The sequence below is a fragment of the Bufo gargarizans genome, chromosome 2 (assembly GCF_014858855.1).
Source record: "Bufo gargarizans isolate SCDJY-AF-19 chromosome 2, ASM1485885v1, whole genome shotgun sequence".
Classification (NCBI taxonomy): Eukaryota; Metazoa; Chordata; class Amphibia; order Anura; family Bufonidae; genus Bufo; species Bufo gargarizans.
The window spans coordinates 154225337-154247558 of NC_058081.1; the positions used below are offsets into that span (position 1 = coordinate 154225337).

Here is a 22222-nt window from a genome sequence, read left to right on the forward strand (position 1 = left end):
TGCCAACTCCAACTGTGCAAGGTGGTCAGTGACAATGGCAAAAACCTTGTAGCCGTGCTGCCTTTGGGGGAAATAACACATGCCCCTGGCATGGCCCATGTGATCAATTTAGCTTTGCAACATTTTTTTTTTAAAGTACAGTGGCTGGCAGAGGGTTCTGGCCATGTCCAGGGGACTGTCCTCGCATTTCAGCCATTCATACGTGGCAAGGAAATCCTCTTGAACTTGCAGCGACAGAGCGGTTTGGCATTGCACCATTTGATCCCAGTCACTGGAATTCCACCTTGCATATGCTAGAGCATCTGTATGAGCAGTGTAAACCAGTGCACCAGACCACCTCAGCAGGGAGCATGCATTATTTTGAGGTTAGGCAGTGGCAGCCTTTCATGTGTATGTGTCATGCACTCAGGCCCTTTGAAGAGGCCACCAGATTTGTCAGTTAACACAACTGCAGCATGAACAATGTCACCCCCCTGAGAGCAGACTCTCATGCTGATGCAACAAGGAAAAGCGGAAGAGGAACAGATTCTGTCTCTTTCCTTTGTGTAGTTGTTGGGAACCCACATGGTCAAAGTCCTACTGGAGGAGGAGTCGGAGTTTATGGTGGAGCTGGAGGCCATGACGATTAATCATTGCAGTGGGGATATACTGAAATTTCTGCAAGGGTGATATTGAATGGAGAATATTCCGATAACATACACATTGGCAGAGGGGTTAGACAGGGTTGACCCCTCTGCTATTTGCCATAGCCATGGAGCCGTTAGCTGATATGATTAGGCAAGATAAAGAAATTGTGGGATTCAGGTTCGGTGACCATGAAGAAAAAATTGCTCTATATGCAGACAACATTATGTTGTTTGTGGGATCCCATGGATCACTTACTAAGATTTTCCAGGTATTTGACTATTATAGTAAATATGCTGGACTTAATATAAACTGGTCTAAATCGGCCTGTGTCCCGATTGATCTTAGGAACGATTTAATACCGGGATCAATGGAAATTAAGAGTATTAACAAACCCGTTAAATATCTAGGAATTCAAATAACTCCAAAACCCAAGGATTACGTTCAGTTGAATGTGGTCCCCAAAATACAGGAAATTAGTAAGAAAATAGATGCATGGAAAAGACTATATGTCTCGATGGCAGGTCATATTTCATTGTTGAAAATGTGTCTATTACCCTCCCTGAACTATATTTTGTGGAATGCACCGGTAATAATCCCCAAAAGAATTTTTAAAATAATAGCTAGTCTTTTAACGGATTTGATATGGCAAGGTAAAAAACTGAGGATAAGAGCACAAATATTGTGCATCCACGAGAGGGAGGGTGGATTATCAGCTCCGGATTTGGAACTCTATTTTATCTCTGGCCACATTAAAAACATGATAACATGGAGCAATTTGCAAAGATATAAGACCATGATAACAGGGATTAATAAAAGGTTGGATAACTGTAGTATTTTCCAATTAGTCGAAGCTAGCATTTTGGTACAACAGCAATCCAGTAAAATACCGTTATTTGAGCTGTTGGCTAAAGCTTGGAAGGAAGCAAGAGAACTGTGGCCCCAGAATGGATTTCATGCTGACACCTTATTGTGGGATAATACTCACCATATAGAATTAAAGTCAATCGAACAGAAAATTTGGTGGAAATATGGAATTTTCAAATTGGACCAGGTATGGAAAGAGGGGGATATAATTCCATATGAAGATCTTAAAAAGGAGTATGGAATGGGCAACAAAGATTTGAGGCTTTTCTATTTACAACTGAAACAAGCTCTGCAAGCAATGTTAGGAAAAGGAACACAAATTGCTACCCTTCCACGACCTTTAGCCAATATCTCCAAACTAACAGCAGGGGGGAAATTGGTTTCTAAAATATATGAATGTTTGTTACATCAAAAGGCTAAGAAAAGAGCAGTTAATAGCCTAGTGCATAAATGGCAAGATGTTTTAAATTCCCAACGGGAAGAGTTCTGGGAATTGGCTATACAGGCAAAAAACAGGGTTTCAAATAATTTCTCCCATAGAATTACTCAATTTAATATATTATATTGTTTATACTACTCTCCTATGGTTTTAATGAAATGCTATTAATCCAAACAATTTAGCTGTCAAAAATGCGGGGAGGTAGGAGTGGACGATGTGCATATACTTTGGACATGCATAAAGATTCAAGAGTTTTGGGAAAAGGTAAATGAAAGAATAGAGAAATATAATTTGTTTAAAGTTCCTAGGCATTTTGAAACATGTATTTTGGGGGTGATGGATAAAATAGATACCCCTAAACATCGAGACATAGCATCTAAACTCTTATTTCAGGCTAGGAATTGTATTATTGGACATTGGGGAGGTAGTGTTGCCCCCACGGTCAAGGAATGGGAGAACCTCACTAGAGTCTCGCTCGCCAGAGAGGAATTTCACTTGGTAACTATTAAGAATGGTTAAAATAGTTGCTGCTCCTGGGGACGGCAGTTACGAAGAGTGGAGGCCTGGGGGTGGGAGAGAGAGAAGGAGAAAGGAAAGGGAATTCCCCCCCCCTTTCCAGGGGGGGGGGAGCAGCCAGCGGGTAATGGGGGGGGGGGGGGAGAGAAATATGTAAACTGTAGATATACTGTTTAGAATGTAAAACAAAATCAAATGATTGTTGAAGATTTAGTAAGAATTTTTGTAAAAATAATAAAGACTATTAAAAAAAATTTAAATAAAAAATCATTGCAGTGGGGGACAAAGCGGGAAAGAATTTGGTCTTTTGGCTCACTATCACGCTGTATGCTTGCCTGCTTACATATTGACAGGCATATTGTTAGCATGAAGCAATCTGATAACTGGATACCCATGCTTTTAGACACTTGCTGTCCAATCAAATTTTTGGAATGTTAACTTTTTTATTTGATTTTGGTTTTACACAATAAAAGCATTTTTTTTTAAAAATAAATCATGTTTTTGTGTCTCCATTTTCTGAAAGCCATATTTTTTTTATTTTTGGGGAATTGTCTCATATAGGGCCTCATTTTTTCAAAATTAGTTGATGGATTGGTACTATTTTGGTCTATATTGGACTTTTTGATCACTTGGCATTACGCCTTTTTTGCTGTAAGGTGACAAAAGATGGCTTTTTGGCAATTGTTTTTTAATTTTTTTACTCCATTCACCTTAGGCGATACTTAATATGTCTATTTTTATTTATTTATTTTGGCCTTACACAATTAAAGCATTTTTGAAAAAAAATAATCATGTTTTTGTATCTCCATTTTCTGAAAGCCATATTTTTTTTTTATGGGGGGGTGATTGTCTCATGTCTCAATGGTGTTCACCGTGCGGTAAAAGTAACATGATCTTTCTTTTTATAGATCAGGTAGTTACAGATGCGGCAATATCAAACGTGTAGTGTATTTAATTTTTTTTAATCAATTATAAATGTGTGGCTATAAGAATAAATCATTTTTATTTATTTTTTTACTTTTTTTGGACCCCGACCCACTTGGTTCTTGAAGATCCAGCGGGTGTGATAGCTTTTCAGTACATTGTATAGTGTAATGCAGTGTATTTTCATTTACACTAAGCCTGATCAGGCTGCTGCTTTTGGCAGGAACCTGTCAGGCTGAGATATACCATAGCAAGCCGGACACCTGTGAAGGCCTCCTGTTGCCACGGTAACCATCAGGACACTGCCACAGCAGTGCAGCGACCCGATGGGGGAGGGAGCTCCATCCCTCTGTTAACCCTTTAACCATCGTGCCGCTGCCATGCAGGTACATTGTGGTGGTTTAAGGGGTTACTTTAATCAGCCATATTGACAACGTATAAGACAATAGAGATTGAAAAGCAGATCCATGATAGTGAATTCACCTGTCAGCGAAATGCAAATATGATGTATTGTAACATATTGTTTAACACAGTGACAGGTTAGGTTATTTCCACATCTGCACTTTCCCTTTCCTCTATTGATGTCCGTCATAGGATCTCAATAGCGGGGGAAACCGCTTTAGTTTCTGAACGAAACTGAATGCACCAGAATGCATTCCGTTCCTTTGGGTTGTGTCACCATTGCAGACAGGATAACTCTGCAAGCCGCATTTTTCTGTCTGTGATCTGGTACGGAGCAAGAAGGATCTCAGACACAATAGAAAACCGATCCATCCCCCATTGACTTTCAATGGTGTTCATGATGGATCGGTCATTGCTATTTTAAAGATAATAGAACCAGATCCCTTCATAACGGATGCAGACGGTTGTATTATTACGATGGAAGCGTTTTTGCTGATCCATGACGGCTCCAGCAAAAACGCTGGTGTGAAAGTAGCCTTAGTAGTTGTTCTCAGTGGGTTTTTGCTGAGACCTCTAAAATTGCTAAAATGAAGCTCCAGAAGTGCTCATCTGTTCAGACTGGAGTACGCGTTCAATAGAAAGTTTATCAAGGAATTTACCATGAGGAAAAATTTAACTTTTTTGGCAGATTTTCCATTTGAATCAATTTTTCCAGTTACAAATCAAGTGTTAACAGCCAAACAAAACTCAATATTTATGGCCCTGATTCTGTACTTTACAGAAACACCCCATATGTGGTCGTAAACTGCTGTACAGGCACACAGTATTGCTCAAAAGGAAAGGAACGCCATATGGTTTTTGGGAAGCAGATTTCACTAGGATAATTTTAAGCTGCCATGTCACATTTGAAGACCCCCTGATGCAGCCCTAGAGTAGAAACTCAAAAAAAGTGAGCCCATTTTAGAAACTACACCCCTCAAGGTATACAAAACTGATTTTACTAACTTTAACCCTTTAGGTGTTCCACAAGAATTGATGGAAAATAGAGATAAAATTTCTGAATTTCACTTTTTGGGCTGATTTTCCATTTTAATCAATTTTTTTCAGTTAAAAAACAAGCGTTAACAGCCAAACAAAACTCAATATTTAAGGTCCTTATTCTTTAGTTTACAGAAACACCCCCTATGTGGTCGTAAACTGCTGTACGGGCACACGGTATTGCGCAGAAGGAAAGGAACGCTATACGGTTTTTGGAAGGCAGATTTTGCTGGACTGGTTTTTTGACACCATGTCCCATTTGAAGCCCCCCTAGAGTAGAAACTCCAAAAAAGTTACCCCATTTTGGAAACTACGGGATAAGGTGTCAGTTTTGTTGGTACTATATTAGGGTACATATGATTTTTGGTTGCTCTATATTACACTTTTTGTGAGGCAAGGTAACAAGAAATAGCTGTTTTGGCACCGTTTTTATTTTTTGTTATTTACAACAATTCATCTGACAGGTTAGATCATGTGGTAGTTTTATAGATCAGGTTGTTACGGATGCAACAATACCAAATACGACTACTTAAAAAAGGATTTTATAGTGTCTCCACACTCTGAAAGCCGTAGTTTTATTTATTTTTTGGACGACTGTCTTGTGTAGGGGCAAATTTTTTGGGGGATGAGATGACAGTTTGATTGGTACTATTTTGGGGTGCGTATGACTTTTTGATTGCTTGCTATTACACTTTTTGTGATGTAAGCTGACAAGAAATGGCTTTTTTAACACAGTTTTTATTTTTATTTTTTACCGGTATTTACCTGAGGGGTTAGGTCATGTGATATTTTTATAGAGAAGGTTCTTACGGATGCAGCAATACCTAATATGTATATTTTTTTATTTGCTTAAGTTTTACACAATAACAGCATTTTTAAACCCCCCAAAAAACTGATGTTTTAGTGTCTCCATATTATGAGCCATAGTTTATTTATTTTATGGGCGATTGTCTCAGGTAGGGGCTCATTTTTTGTGGGATGAGGTGACGGTTAGATTGGTACTATTTTGGCGGGAATATGTCTTTTTGATCGCTTGGTGTAGTACTTTTAGTGATGTAAGGTGACAAAAAAAATTGTTTATTTAGCACAGTTTTTATTTTATTTTTTTAACGGTGTTCATCTGAGGGGTTAGGTCATTTCATTTGTTTATAGAGCCGGTTGATACGGACGCGGCGATACCAAATATGTCAACTTTTCTTTTTTTCCCTATTTTTAAAGGGGGGGGGGACTTTTAATTTTTTGGGGGAAAACTTTATTTTGTCAACTTTTGGGACTTCAACTTTTGGGGGTCTGATCCCCTTTACAATGCATTCCAATATTTTTGTATTGGAATGCATTGGCTGTAAGTGTAATACAGTGTGTATAACACATACAGCTTCCTGCCTATGAGATCCAGGGGGCTGTGTTTACTATACAATGCATAGATGTATTAATTATTTCTATTGGAGATATCCAGTCAAGTCAAGTTTTTAGGGTAAATTCACAATATTAGTATCACTGCCCCCTCACTGAGAAACCAGCCTTTAAAAGCAGTGAAATAACTGACAATTCACCACTGAGGAAGGAGATAGCTTCTTTGAAACGCGTCTGGTGACAATATAAAGAGGGGGGGATAAGATATTGACTGCGGTCAGCTTGAAGATCAGCCATTCATCTATGCTGACAATCCAGCTAATGAGTGATCTACACCAATCCATTTGCCGGCTCCCTGCGGCACAGTGATCAACATTACGAAGTATGTCGGCTGTTTTTTCCGCGGTGAGATCAAAGCAGCGGCTCCCGATCACGTGGGACGCTGCATTAACAATCAAGTTACAGCCAGCAGCCATTGAAACTCAGCTGCTTTCGGGTATGGCAATATCACGCTACAAGAAGGAGCGGTAAAGTATCTGTTACATTGATACAAGTATACAACCAATGAACATTAGACCTATATGTTTTATAAACATCAGCTACCAACATAAGTATACCATCTAGCTGCAGAAAAAAGTATATACCGCTCTGGTCCTAACCTACCTTTGTGTTATATCATATACTTATATACTGTCTTTCTACTTAACCACCTCTAGATCTTGCGTACAAGGAGCAAATTATAAGGGATATTAAGCTATCATTTTTATATTCAATAATATACGCAATATCGGAGGCTCTCAATTAAAGAAAGTATATGAGCCAAACTGCAAATATAGGATCATCTTATGAGAGACTTACATTATTTTGGCGATTAATTATTATATATGAACTATATTGGACATTGAGTTGCGACTGAAAATATATGAGAGACTCATATCCCTTGATGACAAGTTACTTTAGCAATATGATGCGTATTTAAGGCTACTTTCACACTGCCATTTCTGGGTCCGCCTGTGAGATCCGTTTCAAGGCTCTCACAAGCGGCCCCAAACGGATCAGTTTAGCCCCAATGCATTCTGAATGGATAAGGATGTACATCATATATCATAGATATACAGCATGTATTGATTTACAGTTCCATGGAAAATCTAGATAGCAGCCACCACAGATTGAGCATGAGAGTGTAAATTATAAATATTTTGGGGATCCAGGATATTTTATATTTTGGTTGATCATTTTATTTCATTTTATTTTTTGATAATAAATGATGATATATTAACAACTATTTGTGTACTTCTATGCAACACCAGATAACTGAGTGCCCTCCAGTTTATTAACAATTTTTTTTGTCTCCAAATCACACCTCACCACCTGTGCCTTGACCCAATCCCATCCCACCTCATCCCTAACCTCACCACTTAAGTTATCCCTGCCCTAACCCACCCTTTTCAACCTATCGCTAACCACTGACATCTTCCCTGCCTCTTTTACATATGCAACCGCCACACCCATACTCCCCTGGATCCATCCTCTTTATCCAGCTATCATCCTATTTCACTGCTCCCATTTGCATCTAAACTCCTAGAACAGCATGTCCATCTTGAATTTTCCTCTCACCTCACTCACTTTTTGATCAGATGCAATTCGGCTTCAGACCAAATCACTGCACTGAAACTGCCCTAACCAAAGTTGCCAACGATCTGCTAGCTGCCAAAGCTAAATGTCACTACTCTGTGCTCCTCCTTCTTGACATTTCCTCTGCCTTTGACACTGTTTACCACTCTCTCCTCCTACAAATCCTCTCTTCCCTTGGTGTCAAAGCCCTCTCCTGGATCTCCTTGTACCTCAGCAACAGAACCTTCAGCATTTCCCATTCCTACAGTACCTCCTCATCACGCCCCCTCTCTGTTGATGTCCCTCAAGGCTCTGTCCTGGGTCCCCTACTTTTTTCCACTTATACATTCGGCCTGGGACAGCTCATAGAGTCCCATGGCTTCCAATACCACCTCTATGTTGACGACACTCAAATCTACCTCTCCGGCCCAGATGTTTCTTCCCTCCTATCCAGAATCCCAGGGTATCTGTCAGCAATATCTTTATTCTTCTCCTCCCACTTCCTAAAACTCAACATGGAGAAAACTGAATTAATTGTCTTTCTCCCCTGTCACTCAGCCCCCCTACCTGACCTGTCCATCTCAGTTAATAGCACAACACTCTCTCCAGTCTCGCAGACCCACTGCCTTGGGGTAACACTGGATTCTGACCTGCCCTGCCATATATACAAACCCTCACTTCCACCAGCAGTTTCCAACTAAAGAACATCTCTCATATTCGCACCTTCCTCACCCCTGAGTCAACTAAAATACTAGTGCATGCTCTCGTCATCTCCCGCCTGGATTCTTTTCTATTCTCAACTCTGCTGCCAGGTTAATCCACCTCTCCCCTCGTTTCTCCTCTGCCAATCTCTTTACTGGCTCCCCATTGCCCAGGGAATTCAGTTTAAACTACTTACCACTACATACATCTCTGCCCTGCTTTCTCGATACATCCCCACACGTAATGTCAGATCATCACAGGACCTCCTCCTCAGTTCTCCTTTCATTTGGTTCTCACGTGCCTCTCCCCTATTTTGGAACTCACTACCCAACACATCAGGCTCTCCCCCAACATCAAAAGCTTCAAGAGTAACCTGAAAACCCACCTTTTCAGGAAAGCCTACCATCTGCAATGAGCATGCTGCCACCACACAGCCACAAGAGCTGTACCTTGGAACCGAACCAGAGTTCAGAAAATGGGTTTTTTAAGTACAAATTAATTTATGATGTTATTACCCGAAGTCTTGCGAGTCTTCGCGAAGCAATAACTTCGGCTCATCTGAGCCAATACATTCTAATACTGTACGGAGCTCCTGCTCCGTACAGTATTGGAACAAGGTTTTATGCGAATCGACTTCAGATGTTTCATCCAAAGTTGATTCGCTCATCCCTAATTGTAAGCTCTTGCGGGCAGAGTCCGCTACCCCTCTGTACCAGTCTGTTAATAGTTTCTTGTTTACTGTGTTTTTTTATTTCTGTGTAACCCCAGCTGGATATACAGCGCCATGGAATTAATGGCGCTTTAAAATAAACAATAATAATAAATGTCATAGTGAAACGATAAGTTTGACTCAGGCAGTGCGTTGTCTTTCCTTGCTGGTGAAGATGGGCTCAATAGAAAGTCTATAGGTAGAAATGTATCAGTCCTGCCATGCCAGTTTTTGGGCGGAATAAAAGTTGCAAAGACTACATTTGCAACATTTTTCTCCTCCACTCTTCTGAAAAAGAGGTACAAGGAGGGGGTGGGGCCAGAGGGCTCAGCCCATTTTTTTTTTTTAAGCCAGTTTTCTGGCGTAAAAGAAGACTAAAACCGATGCCAGCTAAGGTCTGGCGTATGTGACTGCCAGAGATGTGCCTAATTTATATCAAGGTGTGTGCCTAGTCATAAATTAGGTGCATCTTCTGACAGCGCAGGGGAGATCATAGAGCAGTGTAAAATGCAGGTCTATGATAAGAGACAATCTCTAGTCCGTCTTCAGCACTCCACCTATTGAAACCTTTGATCTGTCACTATGACATACTGTGTCAAAAGTTTTTTTTAACATAGTTACACTTTAACATCCAAATGTAAATGAATAATTTTACTGCATCATGAGGGAGATATACATTGTAAGAGCTCAGATGACATTTCTGCAGCTTACCTTTAGGTCACGTTTGACTCTGGAGCTAAACAATGTTACTTCTTCAGAGGTGGATGGAGCTTCATTATATGGAGGATACTACTACAATAGTGTAGCTGGCTCAGTTTTTGGTAGCAGATGGTAGTATTGACCTAAGCCCAGCTTGACCTGACCTGAATGTCACTTAAAGGGGTTTTCCAGTACTTCCAAACTTATGACCTATCCTCAAGATAGGCCATCAATATCTAATTAGCAGGGATTTGACACCCTGCACCTCCACTGATCAGCTGTTCTGCAGATGCTCCAGCATAAGATACAGTATATCCATCATGATACTAGAACCTGTGCCCAATCATAAGGTATATATCTGTGATAAAGGGAAACAAAGTGACAGCTGCTTACCTAAAATGTTCCCCTGATCTGTTCGTTCTCAGCACTACTTCTTATGATTGGTCAGCAACTATGTCTATCAGTACTCCACCTGAGTGCATCATCTTTTTTGTGAAATATCTTCTGTGTTGCTTGTAACTACAGAAAATTCATCCCTGATGTGCTATTCATATACATATAGACATTTTTTCTAAAGATGAAACTGGCAAGATCATATGTATTATATTTTGTGGCTGTACCCATTCCATTATTTGTCAGTTTAGTTCATCATTTTTTTTCTTCTTTCTCCTGCTTTAGCAAAAGATGCCATTTTCCAGTAAACTGTTCAGGAAAAAGGATTTGACCATACAAGATGTTCTTGATGCTGACAATGAATGTGAACCCACCACTGAACAGACATTAAAACATTACTAAAGTCTTTATGTTGAAGCCAACTTCCATTATGTCATTTATTGTTGTATTTTTAAACAATAAAAGATGATTTTGAAAGTAATCCTTTATTTCCAGTTTTATTACAATGAGGTTTAAAAAATGTTATTAATTATGTATCTATAGTATTCTTCAGCTTGCAGGTTACCAGTGGATACTAGGCCTTTAAATATTAAAAGACATCATTTATGAATATTGAGGCATTATGTCACCCAAGTGAATGTATTTCACTACAGAAACCTCTGAAACCTACTTCAGATTATTAATTTTTTCTCCAAAATTACCATAGCTCCACTTCCAGGCTTTGTGGCAAACAGGCTTTGTTTCTGAAGTGCTGATCGACGGCTATCTGTTTTGTAATACATATCTTGTAAGTTGGTTAGAAACACATTCAGCTTGTCAACAGGAACCATCGAAACAGTGCAACCTCCCCATCCAGCTCCTGTCAGACGAGATCCAATAGCACCAGATTTCCTAAAAGCAAATAATGTTCGTTTAGATTTTTTGTTTGAGAAAAAAGGAGTGTTTCAAAGTTGCATATGTATGAGGAAGTTTTCTAATACGTAGGGAAAAGTTGCTCACATACGAAGATCCATAAACATATTACCTGATTATGACATTACTTGCTTTAAAATTGGTGAGTATTAACCATTCTTTCAAAAACAAGTGAATCTATATATACAGTACAGACCAAAAGTTTGGACACACCTTCTCATTCAAAGAGTTTTCTTTATTTTCATGACTATGAAAATTGTAGATTCACACTGAAGGCATCAAAACTATGAATTAACACATGTAGAATTATATACATAACAAAAAAGTGTGAAACAACTGAAAATATGTCATATTCTAAGTTCTTCAAAGTAGCCACCTATTGCTTTGATTACTGCTTTGTACACTCTTGGCATTCTCTTGATGAGCTTCAAGAGGTAGTCACCTGAAATGGTCTTCCAAAAGTCCTGAAGGAGTTTCCAGAGATGCTTAGCACTTTTTGGCCCTTTTGCCTTCACACTGCGGTCCAGCTCACCCCGAACCATCTCGATTGGGTTCAGGTCTGGTGACTGTGGAGGCCAGGTCATCTGGCGCAGCACCCCATCACTCTCCTTCATGGTCAAATAGCCCTTACACAGCCTGGAGGTGTGTTTGGGGTCATTGTCCTGTTGAAAAATAAATGATGGTCCAACTAAACGCATCAGCTGTGTATCCACCGGACTTCTCCACAACGCAACTGATGGCCCCAACCCCATTTATAAGGCAAGAAATCCCACTTATTAAACCTGACAGGGCACACCTATGAAGTTAAAACCATTTCAGGTGACTACCTCTTGAAGCTCATCAAGAGAATGCCAAGAGTGTGCAAAGCAGTAATCAAAGCAAAAGGTGGCTACTTTGAAGAACCTAGAATATGACATATTTTCAGTTGTTTCACACTTTTTTGTTATGTATATAATTCCACATGTGTTAATTCATAGTTTTGATGCCTTCAGTGTGAATCTACAATTTTCATAGTCATGAAAATAAAGAAAACTCTTTGAATGAGAAGGTGTGTCCAAATATATATATACACACACACACACACACACACACACACACAGTGCCTTTCAAAAGTATTCACCCCCTTGGCTTTTTTGTATTTTGGTGCCTCACAACCTGGAATTAACATGGATTGTTTGAGGATTTGTGTTGAGGGAAGTGTCATATTTAAATATATATGTATATATGCCATGACATATATACATATATATTAGCCCTTGTCTATGGGCTCCTCCAGGTGAGATCTGTGGATATGCACAGAGATGTATATAGGCCCCTTGGCGACATGCATCTCTGTATATGTATTAATGATAGATATATGCCCCGTTGATAGATAGGTGCCCCCTTGATAGATAGGTGCCCCCTGATAATATATATGCCCCCATATGTAATGTCCGTTCATATATGCTTATGGATGTGCCCCAAGCATCTATAAGCATATATGGCCAGAATCATGCCGCTTGCTGGAGGGGTGGAGGAGACCGACAGTTGGACAATCATGTCCAGCGTCGGCCTCTACAAAGGACAGAGGATCAATAAGATCCTCTGCCCTTTGTCACCATCTCCGGCCGCGCTGGAGATGATGCTCCTAACAGAGACATGGGAACAAAGAGTTCCCATGCCCCTGTGAGTGGCTGACCTCCGGCGCTGTAATTACAGCGCCGGAGGTAAGCATCCGCTTCACAGGCGGGAGGATCAAAGGAGCTTGTGAACAGCAATCTTTAAGTCTGAACACAGATTTTCTATTGGATTGAGATCTGGGCTTTGACTAGGCCATTCCAACACATTTACATGTTTCCCCTTAAAGAGGACCTTTCATCTGGCAAAACATTGTGAACTAAGTGTCATGATATGTACAGTGGCGCCCATGGATCTCACTGCACTTACTATTATCCCTGGGCGCCACTCCGTTCTCCTGCTATGCCTTCAGGTATGTTCGGTCACTGGGTTATAGTAGGTGGAGACTTAGGGGACTTGGTTATAGTAGGAGGAGACTTCCCTTGTTTTTCTTGGCGTCTCCTTCTCCCAGGCTGTAGCGCTGGCCAATCGCAGCGCAGAGCTCACAGCCTGGGAGTTTTTTACTCCCAGGCTGTGAGCTCTGCGCTGCGATTGGCCAGCGCTACAGCCTGGGAGAAGAAGACGCCCAGGAGCACAAGGGCAGTCTCCTCCTACTATAACCAAGTGACTGAACATACCGGAGGGCATAGCAGGAGAATGCTGTACAGATCCCAATGTTTTGCCAAATGAAAGGTCCTTTGTAAACCACTCAAGTGTTGCTTTAGCAGTGTGTTTGGGATCATTGTCCTGCTGGAAGGTGAACCTCCATCCTAGCCTCAAATCACACAGAGCGGTACAGGTTTTGTTGAAGAATAGCCATGTATTTAGCACCAACCATCTTTGCCTCAACTCTGACCAGTTTCCCAGTCCCGGCTGCTGAAAAACAACCCCACAGCATGATGCTGCCACCACCATGTTTCACTGTGGGGATGGTATTCTTTGGGTGATGTGATATGTAAGGCTTTCTCCAGATATAGCGTATTTTTTGATGACTGAAAAGATCAATTTTAGTCTCATCAGACCAGAGCACCTTCCTCCATACATTTTGGTAGTCTCCTACATGCCTTTCTGCAAACTCACAATGTGCCTTTTTGTTGATAGCTGAAAGTAATGGCTTTCTTCTGGCCACTCTGCCATAAAGCCCAACTCTATGGAGCATATGGCTTATTGTCGTCCTATGTACAGATACTGCAGTCTCTGCTGTGGAACTCTGCAGCTCCTCCAGGGTTACCTTAAGTCTCTGTGCTGCCTCTCTGATTAATGCCCTCCTTGCCCGTTCCACGAGTTTTGGTGGGCAGCCCTCTTCACTAAATTTACATTAGACCCACTCACACGTGTTGAGACTTCTATATTTTGTTATTTTGTTGGGCGGCCGTCTCTTAGCAGGTTTGCTGTTGTGCCATGTTCTTTCCATTTGGTTATGATAGATTTGATGGTGCTCCTGGGCATCTTCAAAGATTTTGATATTTTTTTATAACCTATCCCTGACTTGTACTTCTCAAGAACATTGTCCCTTGTTTGGAGAGTTCCTTGGTCTTCATGGCAGTGTTTTGTTAATGATGTCTCTTGCTTGGGTATTGCAGCCTTTGAAGCCTTTTAAAAAAAGGTGTGTATATGTAATGACAGATCATGTGACACTTAGATTGCACACAGGCGGACATCATTTCAGTAATTATGTGACTTCTGAAGGTAATTGGTTGCATTAGAGCGTTTTATGGTCTTCCTAACAAAAGGGGTGAATACATAAGCACATGCCAATTTTCTTTTTTCTATTTTTAAACAATAGTTTTATTCATATATTTTTCTTATCTCACTTCACTAACTTAGACTATTGTGTCCTGATCCATCACATAAAATTCAGATTAAAAAAAATTGAACTTAAGGCTGTAACGTAACAAAATACGAAAAAAAGTCAAGGGGGGTGAATACTTTTGCAAGGCACTGTGTATATATAGATATAGCAATTTTTTTCAACTAACTGGTGTTTTTAGAAACTGCTAATTAAAATTGACAGTGCTTATACCTGCTAACACATAAATACTTCCTTGATAGAAGTGCCCTCAAGAAATTTATAAAAGTAAATCATTGTATGTCACTTGTAGGTTTTCCACTGGGACTCAACTACAGATCCCAGCAACCATTAGATGTCAGATAGACCTGGAGTAGTTTGCAAACCACGGAGGAAGATACTATGGTTGCCTAATTCTGAACTAGAACATCCAATATATTTCATGACAAAGTCTTAAATGTCAAAGTAAATCACTTTGGCATTTTCAGACCTCCAAAAGTACAAGTATTACGTTTGAGAAGTCCCAGAAGACACAGGAGGCTGTTACGGCTTTCTCATAAAATAAAGATACACCACAAAGATTATGCTAAAAACAACCTAGGCCAAAAGGGAGAATTTACAAAAGCTGGCTTCACAATTATTTATATAAAATGTCATTTACTGAAAGTAATAGACAAAACAGGAACTCTTCATATCACATCTTGAAAATCAAATTAATACAAAGCATCTCAAAAAGGTAAACCCTGCAGTTTACTAATATATATCCGCACTGACTAAAATGGGTTCTTATAAGGGATGCTTGATAAAGAGGTCACAGGTTCTAAATGTACCTCCCCAGTGACCAGCTGATTGCAGAGGGTTTAGTTGCTTGAACCCCTAGCGATCACTTGCAATGTTTATATTATTACACTATCAATTTAGTAATATAGAGTCAGCAAAACTGCTGACAGTGAATGCTATTCAGCTGTATGCACTATAGCTGGTACTATGTATATAGTACTACTAGTACTATAGCTGGCAGTTACAAAATCTTTTTTGTACTATACTACTGTAGCTACCATGCTTAATGTGTAGACAAACATTATCCAGACTAAACCCAGCCCCCTCCTTCTTAACTTCCTTACGAACACTAGCATGAGAGGAAGAGGGGTAAGGGGGAAGAAGACATGGCTGTAGCTTCAAAGAACAATGCAATGCTTTTCTATATATTTTTTTCCCAATGCAATAGCGATATCCTTTGAAGACAACAAATAAGGAGGTTATGATAGGATTTTTTATTTATTTATTTTGATTCTGGGTTTAGTGTCCCTATAACCCTTTAACCCCTTCAGGACCCTGACATTTTTCACCTTAAAGGGCTTCTGTCACCCCGCTAAACTCTTTTTTTTGGGGTACTTATAATCCCTATCCTGCGATATAGCTATACATTATGTTATTAATCATTTTCGTTCTGTAGATATGTCAAAAAACGCACTTTTATAATATGCTAATTACCTGTCTACCAGCAAGTAGGGCGGCTACTTGCTGGTAGCAGCCGCAAAAAAACGCCCCATCCTCCTGTTGATTGACAGGGCCAGCCGCGATCTCCTCCTCCAGCTGGCCCTGTCAGCATTTCAAAAATCGCACGCCTGTGTTGATTCGGCGCAGGCGCTCTGAGATAAGGAGGCTCGCCTCCTCAGCACTCCCTCAGTGCGCCTGCGCCGATTCCATCTTCTCTTGCGGTGACGTCATCAGCGCAGGCGCACTGAGGGAGGAGGGGGCGGTTTTTTGCGGCTGCTACCAGCAAGTAGACGCCCAACTTGCTGGTAGACAGGTAATTAGCATATTATAAAAGTACGTTTTTTTACATATCTACAGAACGAAAATGATTAATAACATAATGTATAGTTATATCGCAGGATAGGGATTATAAGTACCCAAAAAAAAAAAAAAAAAAAAAGAGTTTAGTGGGGTGACAGAAGCCCTTTAAGGACCAGGCCATTCTTTGCAAATCTGACGTGTCACTTTATGTGGTGATAACTTCAAAACTGTTTTACTTATCCAAGCCATTCTGAGAATGTCTTCTCGTCACATATTGTACTTCATGACAGTGGTAAGTTTGAGTCAAAATACGTCTTTTTTTTTTTTTTTTTAAGTACCAAATTTACCAAAAATTTTGAAAAATTCATAATAATCTCTTCTTTAAAACAGATAGTGATACCACCTAAAATGATTATTACTTTACATTTCCCATATGTCTACTTCATGTTTGGATCATTTTGTAAGGGCTCATGCACACGACCGTGTGCTGGCCGAACTCATGCTGCGGACAGCAAATTGCTATCCGCAATGCACGGGCACTGACCATGGGGCAGCCACATGCGGATCGCGGACCCATTCACTTGAATAGGGTCCACGATCTACATCCAACGGTCCGCACCGCAGTGCTTCCGTGGGCTTCCAATCCGTGCCTCCTGTCTGCATCTCCTGGATTGCGGACCCATTCAAGTGAATAGGTCCGCGATCCGGGATGCACACGGCCAGTGCCTGTGTATTGCGGACCCACCGTATGAAGGCCGCAATATGGCCACAGACTGGATAAAGCCGTGTGCATGAGCCCCAAATTACTTTTTTTGGGGGGACGTTAGAAGGCTTAGAAGCAAATCTTGAAATTTTTCTGAAAATTTCCAAAACCCACTTTTTTTCGTCACATATTGTACTTCATGACACTAGTAAAATGAAGTTAAAAAAATTCATCTTTATTTATAAAAAAATACCAAATTTACCACAAAATGTGTAAAAAAATTGCAAATTTCCAAGTTTCAATTTCTCTACTTCTATAATACATAGTAATACCTCCAAAAATAGTTATTACTTTACATTCCCCATATGTCTACTTCATGTTTGGATCAATTTGGGAATTATATTTTATTTTTGGGGGATGTTACAAGGCTTAGAAGTTTAGAAGAAAATCTTGAAATTTTTCTGAAATTTTCAAAAAAAACAAAATCATTTTTAGGTACCAGTTCAGGTCTGAAGTCACTTTGGGAGGCTTACATAATAGAAACCACCCAAAAATGACCCCATTCTAGAAACTACACCCCTCAAGGTATTCAAAACTGATTTTACAAACTTTCTTAACCCTTTAGGTGTTGCACAAGAGTTATTGGCAAATGGAAAATATTCCAAACAATTGAAATTCTCAAATTTAATCTCCATTTTAATCAATTTTTTCCAGTAACAAAGCAAAGGTTAACAGCCAAACAAAATGCTATATTTATTGCCCCGATTCTGTAGTTTGCAGAAACACCCCTTATGTGGCCGTAAACTACTGTACAGGCACTCAGTAGGGTGTAGAGGGAAAGGTGCGCCGTATGGTTTTTGGAAGGCAGATTTTTTTTATTATTTTTTTTACACCATATCCCATTTGAAGCCACCCTGATGCACCCCTGGAGTAGAAACTCCATAAAAGTGACCCCATCTAAGAAACTACACCCCTCAAGGTATTCAAAACTGATTTTACAAACTTTGTTAACCCTTTAGGTGTTGCACAAGATTTAATGGAAAATAGAGATACAATTTCAAAATTTCACTTTTTTGGCAGATTTTCCATTTAAATATTTTTTTCCATTACAAAGCAAGGGTTAACAGCCAAACAAAACTCATTATTTATGTCCCCGATTCTGTCGTTTACAGAAACACCCCATATGTGGTCGTAAACTGCTGTACGGGCACACGGCAGGGCGCAGAAGAAAAGGAATGCCATACGGTTTTTGGAAGGCAGATTTTGCTAGACTGTTTTTTTTGGACACCATGTCCCATTTGAAGCCCGGGATAGGGTGGAAGTTTTGTTGGTACTAGTTTAGGGTACATATGATTTTTGGTTGCTCTATATTATACTTTTTGTGAGGCAAGGTAATAAGAAATAGCTTTTTGGCACCGTTTTATTTTGTTGTTATTTACAACACTCATCTGACAGGTTAGATCATGTGGTATTTTTATAGAGAAGGTTGTCACGGACGAGGCGATACCTAATATGTATACAATTTTTTTTATTTATGTAAGTTTTACACAATGATTTCATTTTTGAAACAAAAAAAAATCATGTTTTAGTGTCTCCATAGTCTGAGAGACATAGTTTTTTCAGTTTTTGGGCGATTATCTTAGGTAGGGTCTCATTTTTTGTGGGATGAGATGACGGTTTGATTGGCACTATTTTGGGGTGCATATGACTTTGCTATTACACTTTTTGTGACGCAAGATGACAAAAAATTGCTTTTTTTTACACCGCTTTTATTTTTATTTTTTTACGGTGTTCACCTGAGGGGTTAGGTCATGTGATATTTTTATATAGAGCCGGTCGATATGGACGTGGAGATACATAAATAAAAAAAAAGTATACATATTAGGTAAGTTTTACACAATGATTTCATTTTTGAAACAAAAAAAATCATGTTTAGTGTTTCCATAGTCTAAGAGCCATAGTTTTTTCAGTTTTTGGGCGATTATCTTGGGTAGGGTATGAATTTTGCGAGATGAGATGACGGTTTGATTGGTACTATTTTGGCATACATGCAACTTTTTTGATCACCTTTTTTGGGAAGTATGGTGGGCAAAATTTAAATTTTCTCATAGTTTTTATTTTTATGGCGTTCACCATGCGGGGAAAGTAACATGACCGTTTTATAGATCAGGTCGTTACGGACGCGGTGATACCTAATATGTGTAGTGTATTTAATTATTTTTTTTTATTTAGTGATAAATGTGGTTTTTTTTATCTTAACTTTTTTCACATTTTTTTTTACATTTTTTTGACCCAGACCCACTTGGTTCTTTAAGATCCAGTCAGTCTGATGTCTGTAAAATACAGTACAGTACACTATATAGTGTACTGTACTGTATTTTACTTACACTTTGTCTGAACAGATCTATGCCTTTAGCACAGATCTGTTTAGCACCATGGACAGCAGGATGCCCGAGAAGGCGTCCTGTTGCCATGGGAACCTTCCCCGTCTGCTCAGTTGTGGCCACAACTGAGCAGACGGGGAAGGGTATGGAGGGAGGCTGCAAAGGCACAGCAGCCCCCCGATGGGAGAGGGAGGGAGCTCCCGACTGTTAATCTTTGCTCTTCCATATCGTGGTCCGTACGGACCGCGGTATGGGAAGGGTTAAACGGCTGACATCGCATCACAGATACCACTGGACGCCAATGAATATTCAAGAGGAGGCGGACGGGGGATCGCGATCCCGCCTGCCGCACCGCCCGCCTCCCGCACCGCCTGCAACACCCCCCTTGCACCTCCCGCCGGCATAAAATCAGGGGTGCAGGGGGGGGTGAAAAAAACTTTATTTGGGGCATTTTAAAGTTTGATCCCCGCAGATCAGAATCTGCAGAAAACGCAGCAAATCGCAGGTCTGAATTGACCTGCGGTTTGCTGCGATCGCAGATATGGGGGGGCGTTGTGACAGGATGACCGCTGAATGATTTCAGCGGGCATCCTGTTCCGATTAACCCCCGCAGCTCCGCAATTTTGTTTTAAACTCATGATGTACCAGTACGTCATGGGTCCTTAAGGACTCGGGAAACATGCCGTACCGGTACGTCATGCGTCCCTAAGGGGTTAAGGTCCAGTTCAGGTCTGAAGTCATTTTGTGAGGCTTACAGTGAGGAACAGAAGTATTTAAACGCCCTGCAATTTTGCAAGTTCTCCCATTTAGAAATCATGGAGGGGTCTGAAATTCACATTGTAGGTACATTCCCACTCAGACAGAATAAAATTTTAAAAAATCACATTGTATGATTTTTAAAGAATGTATTTGTCTTTATTTGAACACCTGAGAAAATCTGTGTTAATATTTGGTACAGAAGACTTTGTTTGCAATTACAGATGTCAAGTGTTTCCTGTAGTTTTTGACCAGGCTTGCACACACTGCAACAGGGATTTTGCCCACTCCTCCACACAGATCTCCTCTAGATCTGTCAGGTTTGGGGGCTGTCACTGAGCAACTTGGAGTTTCAGCTCCTTCCAAAGATGTTCTATTGGATTTAGATCTAGAGACTGGCTAGGCCACTCCAGAACCTTGATATGCTTCTTACAGAGCCACTCCTTGGTTATCCTGGCTGTGTGTTTCGGGTCGTTGTCATGTTGGAAGACCCAGCCACGACTCATCTTCAATGCTCTGACTGAGGGAAGGAGGTTTTTTCACAAAATCTTACAATTATCGGCCCCCTTCATCGTCTCCTTAATACAGTGCAGTTGTCCTGTCCCCTTTGCAGAAAAGCACCCCCAAAATAGATCAACTGTTGGAGCAATTGTTAGAAAATGGAAGAGGCTAAAGACGACTGTCAGTCTCCCTTGGACTGGGGCTCCATGCAAGATCTCTCCTCGTGGGGTATCACTGATGATAAGAAAGGTGAGGAATCAGCCCAGAACTACAAGGGAGAAGCTGGTCAATGACATGAAGAGAGCTGGGACCACAGTTTCAAAGGTCACTGTCGGCAGAACATTACGCTGTCATGGTTTCAAATCATGCATTGCACGGAAGGTTCCTCTGCTCAAGTCATCACATGTCCAGACCCATCTGAAGTTTGCCAATGACCACCTGGATGATCCAGAGGAGGCATAGGAGAAAGTCATGTGGTCAGATGAGACCAAAGTAGAACTTTTCGGTCTAAACTTCACTCGTCATGTTTGGAGTAAAAAGAAGGGTGAGTTGCATCCCAAGAACACCATCCTTACTGTGAAGCATGGGGATGGTAACATCATGCTTTGGGGGTGCTTTTCTGCAAAAGGGACAGGACAACTGCACTGTATTAAGGAGACGATGAAGGGGGCCATTAATTGTAAGATTTTGTGCAAAAACCTCCTTTCCTCAGTTACTCCAAACATGACGAGTGAAGTTTAGACCGAAAAGTTCTACTTTGGTCTCATCTGCCCACATGACTTTCTCCTATGCCTCCTCTGGATCATCCAGGTGGTCATTGGCAAACTTCAGATGGGTCTGGACTAGGGCTGCACGATAAATCGAAAAAATAATCGAATCGCGATAATCGTCAAATGCGATATGGCGATTTGGCCGACCCGAAAATGTCGCGATTATATATGAAGGGGCCCCGCGCACATAACTGTCTTTGTGTGTAAAGTATTTTACTAGTGTGTGAAACAAGCTCTCTCCTATTGATAACAGGTCCGGCCTCTGTACTCACTGTCACGATGAATGCAATGCACTGCAGCGAGCGGGCCGGCCGGCGCGTGACTGACGTCACTTAGTAATGCTCCTGCTTCCTGAAGTGGGAGGGGCGTTACTTAGTGACGTCAGTCACGCGCTGGCCGGCCAGCTCGCTGCCGCTCACTGCAGTGCATTCAAAGTGACAGTGAGTACAGAGGCCGGACCTGTTATCAATAGGAGAGAGATTGTTTCACAAACTAGTAAAATACTTTACACGCAAAGCCAGTTATGTGCGCAGTTTAGGACACATGAGGTGACACATAGGGCCATGAGGGGGACCAGCATAAGATGCTATATGTCTTATGCTGGCCCCCTTCATGGCCCTATGTGTCATAGCACACATCCCCTATAACAGCGTACTCCACAGATCCACCCCATAACAGTGCCATCCACAGGTTCCCCATAAGTGTCCTCCACAGATCCCCCATAACAGCGT

The 22222-nt window shown here is 40.7% G+C and overlaps 2 protein-coding genes across 2 annotated transcripts in view; one reads left to right on the forward strand and one right to left on the reverse strand.

Annotated features, from left to right (window-relative positions):
- FAM227B (family with sequence similarity 227 member B) overlaps positions 1-10761 on the forward strand; it is a 529618-nt gene extending 518857 nt beyond the window's left edge. Inside the window, exon 16 of the mRNA XM_044279615.1 lies at positions 10566-10761. Coding sequence (XP_044135550.1) covers positions 10566-10682 — 117 coding nt within the window. The 3' untranslated portion in view covers positions 10683-10761. The remainder of the gene's footprint in view (positions 1-10565) is intronic.
- GALK2 (galactokinase 2) overlaps positions 10747-22222 on the reverse strand; it is a 260803-nt gene continuing 249327 nt past the window's right edge. Inside the window, exon 10 of the mRNA XM_044279616.1 lies at positions 10747-11171. Coding sequence (XP_044135551.1) covers positions 10952-11171 — 220 coding nt within the window. The 3' untranslated portion in view covers positions 10747-10951. The remainder of the gene's footprint in view (positions 11172-22222) is intronic.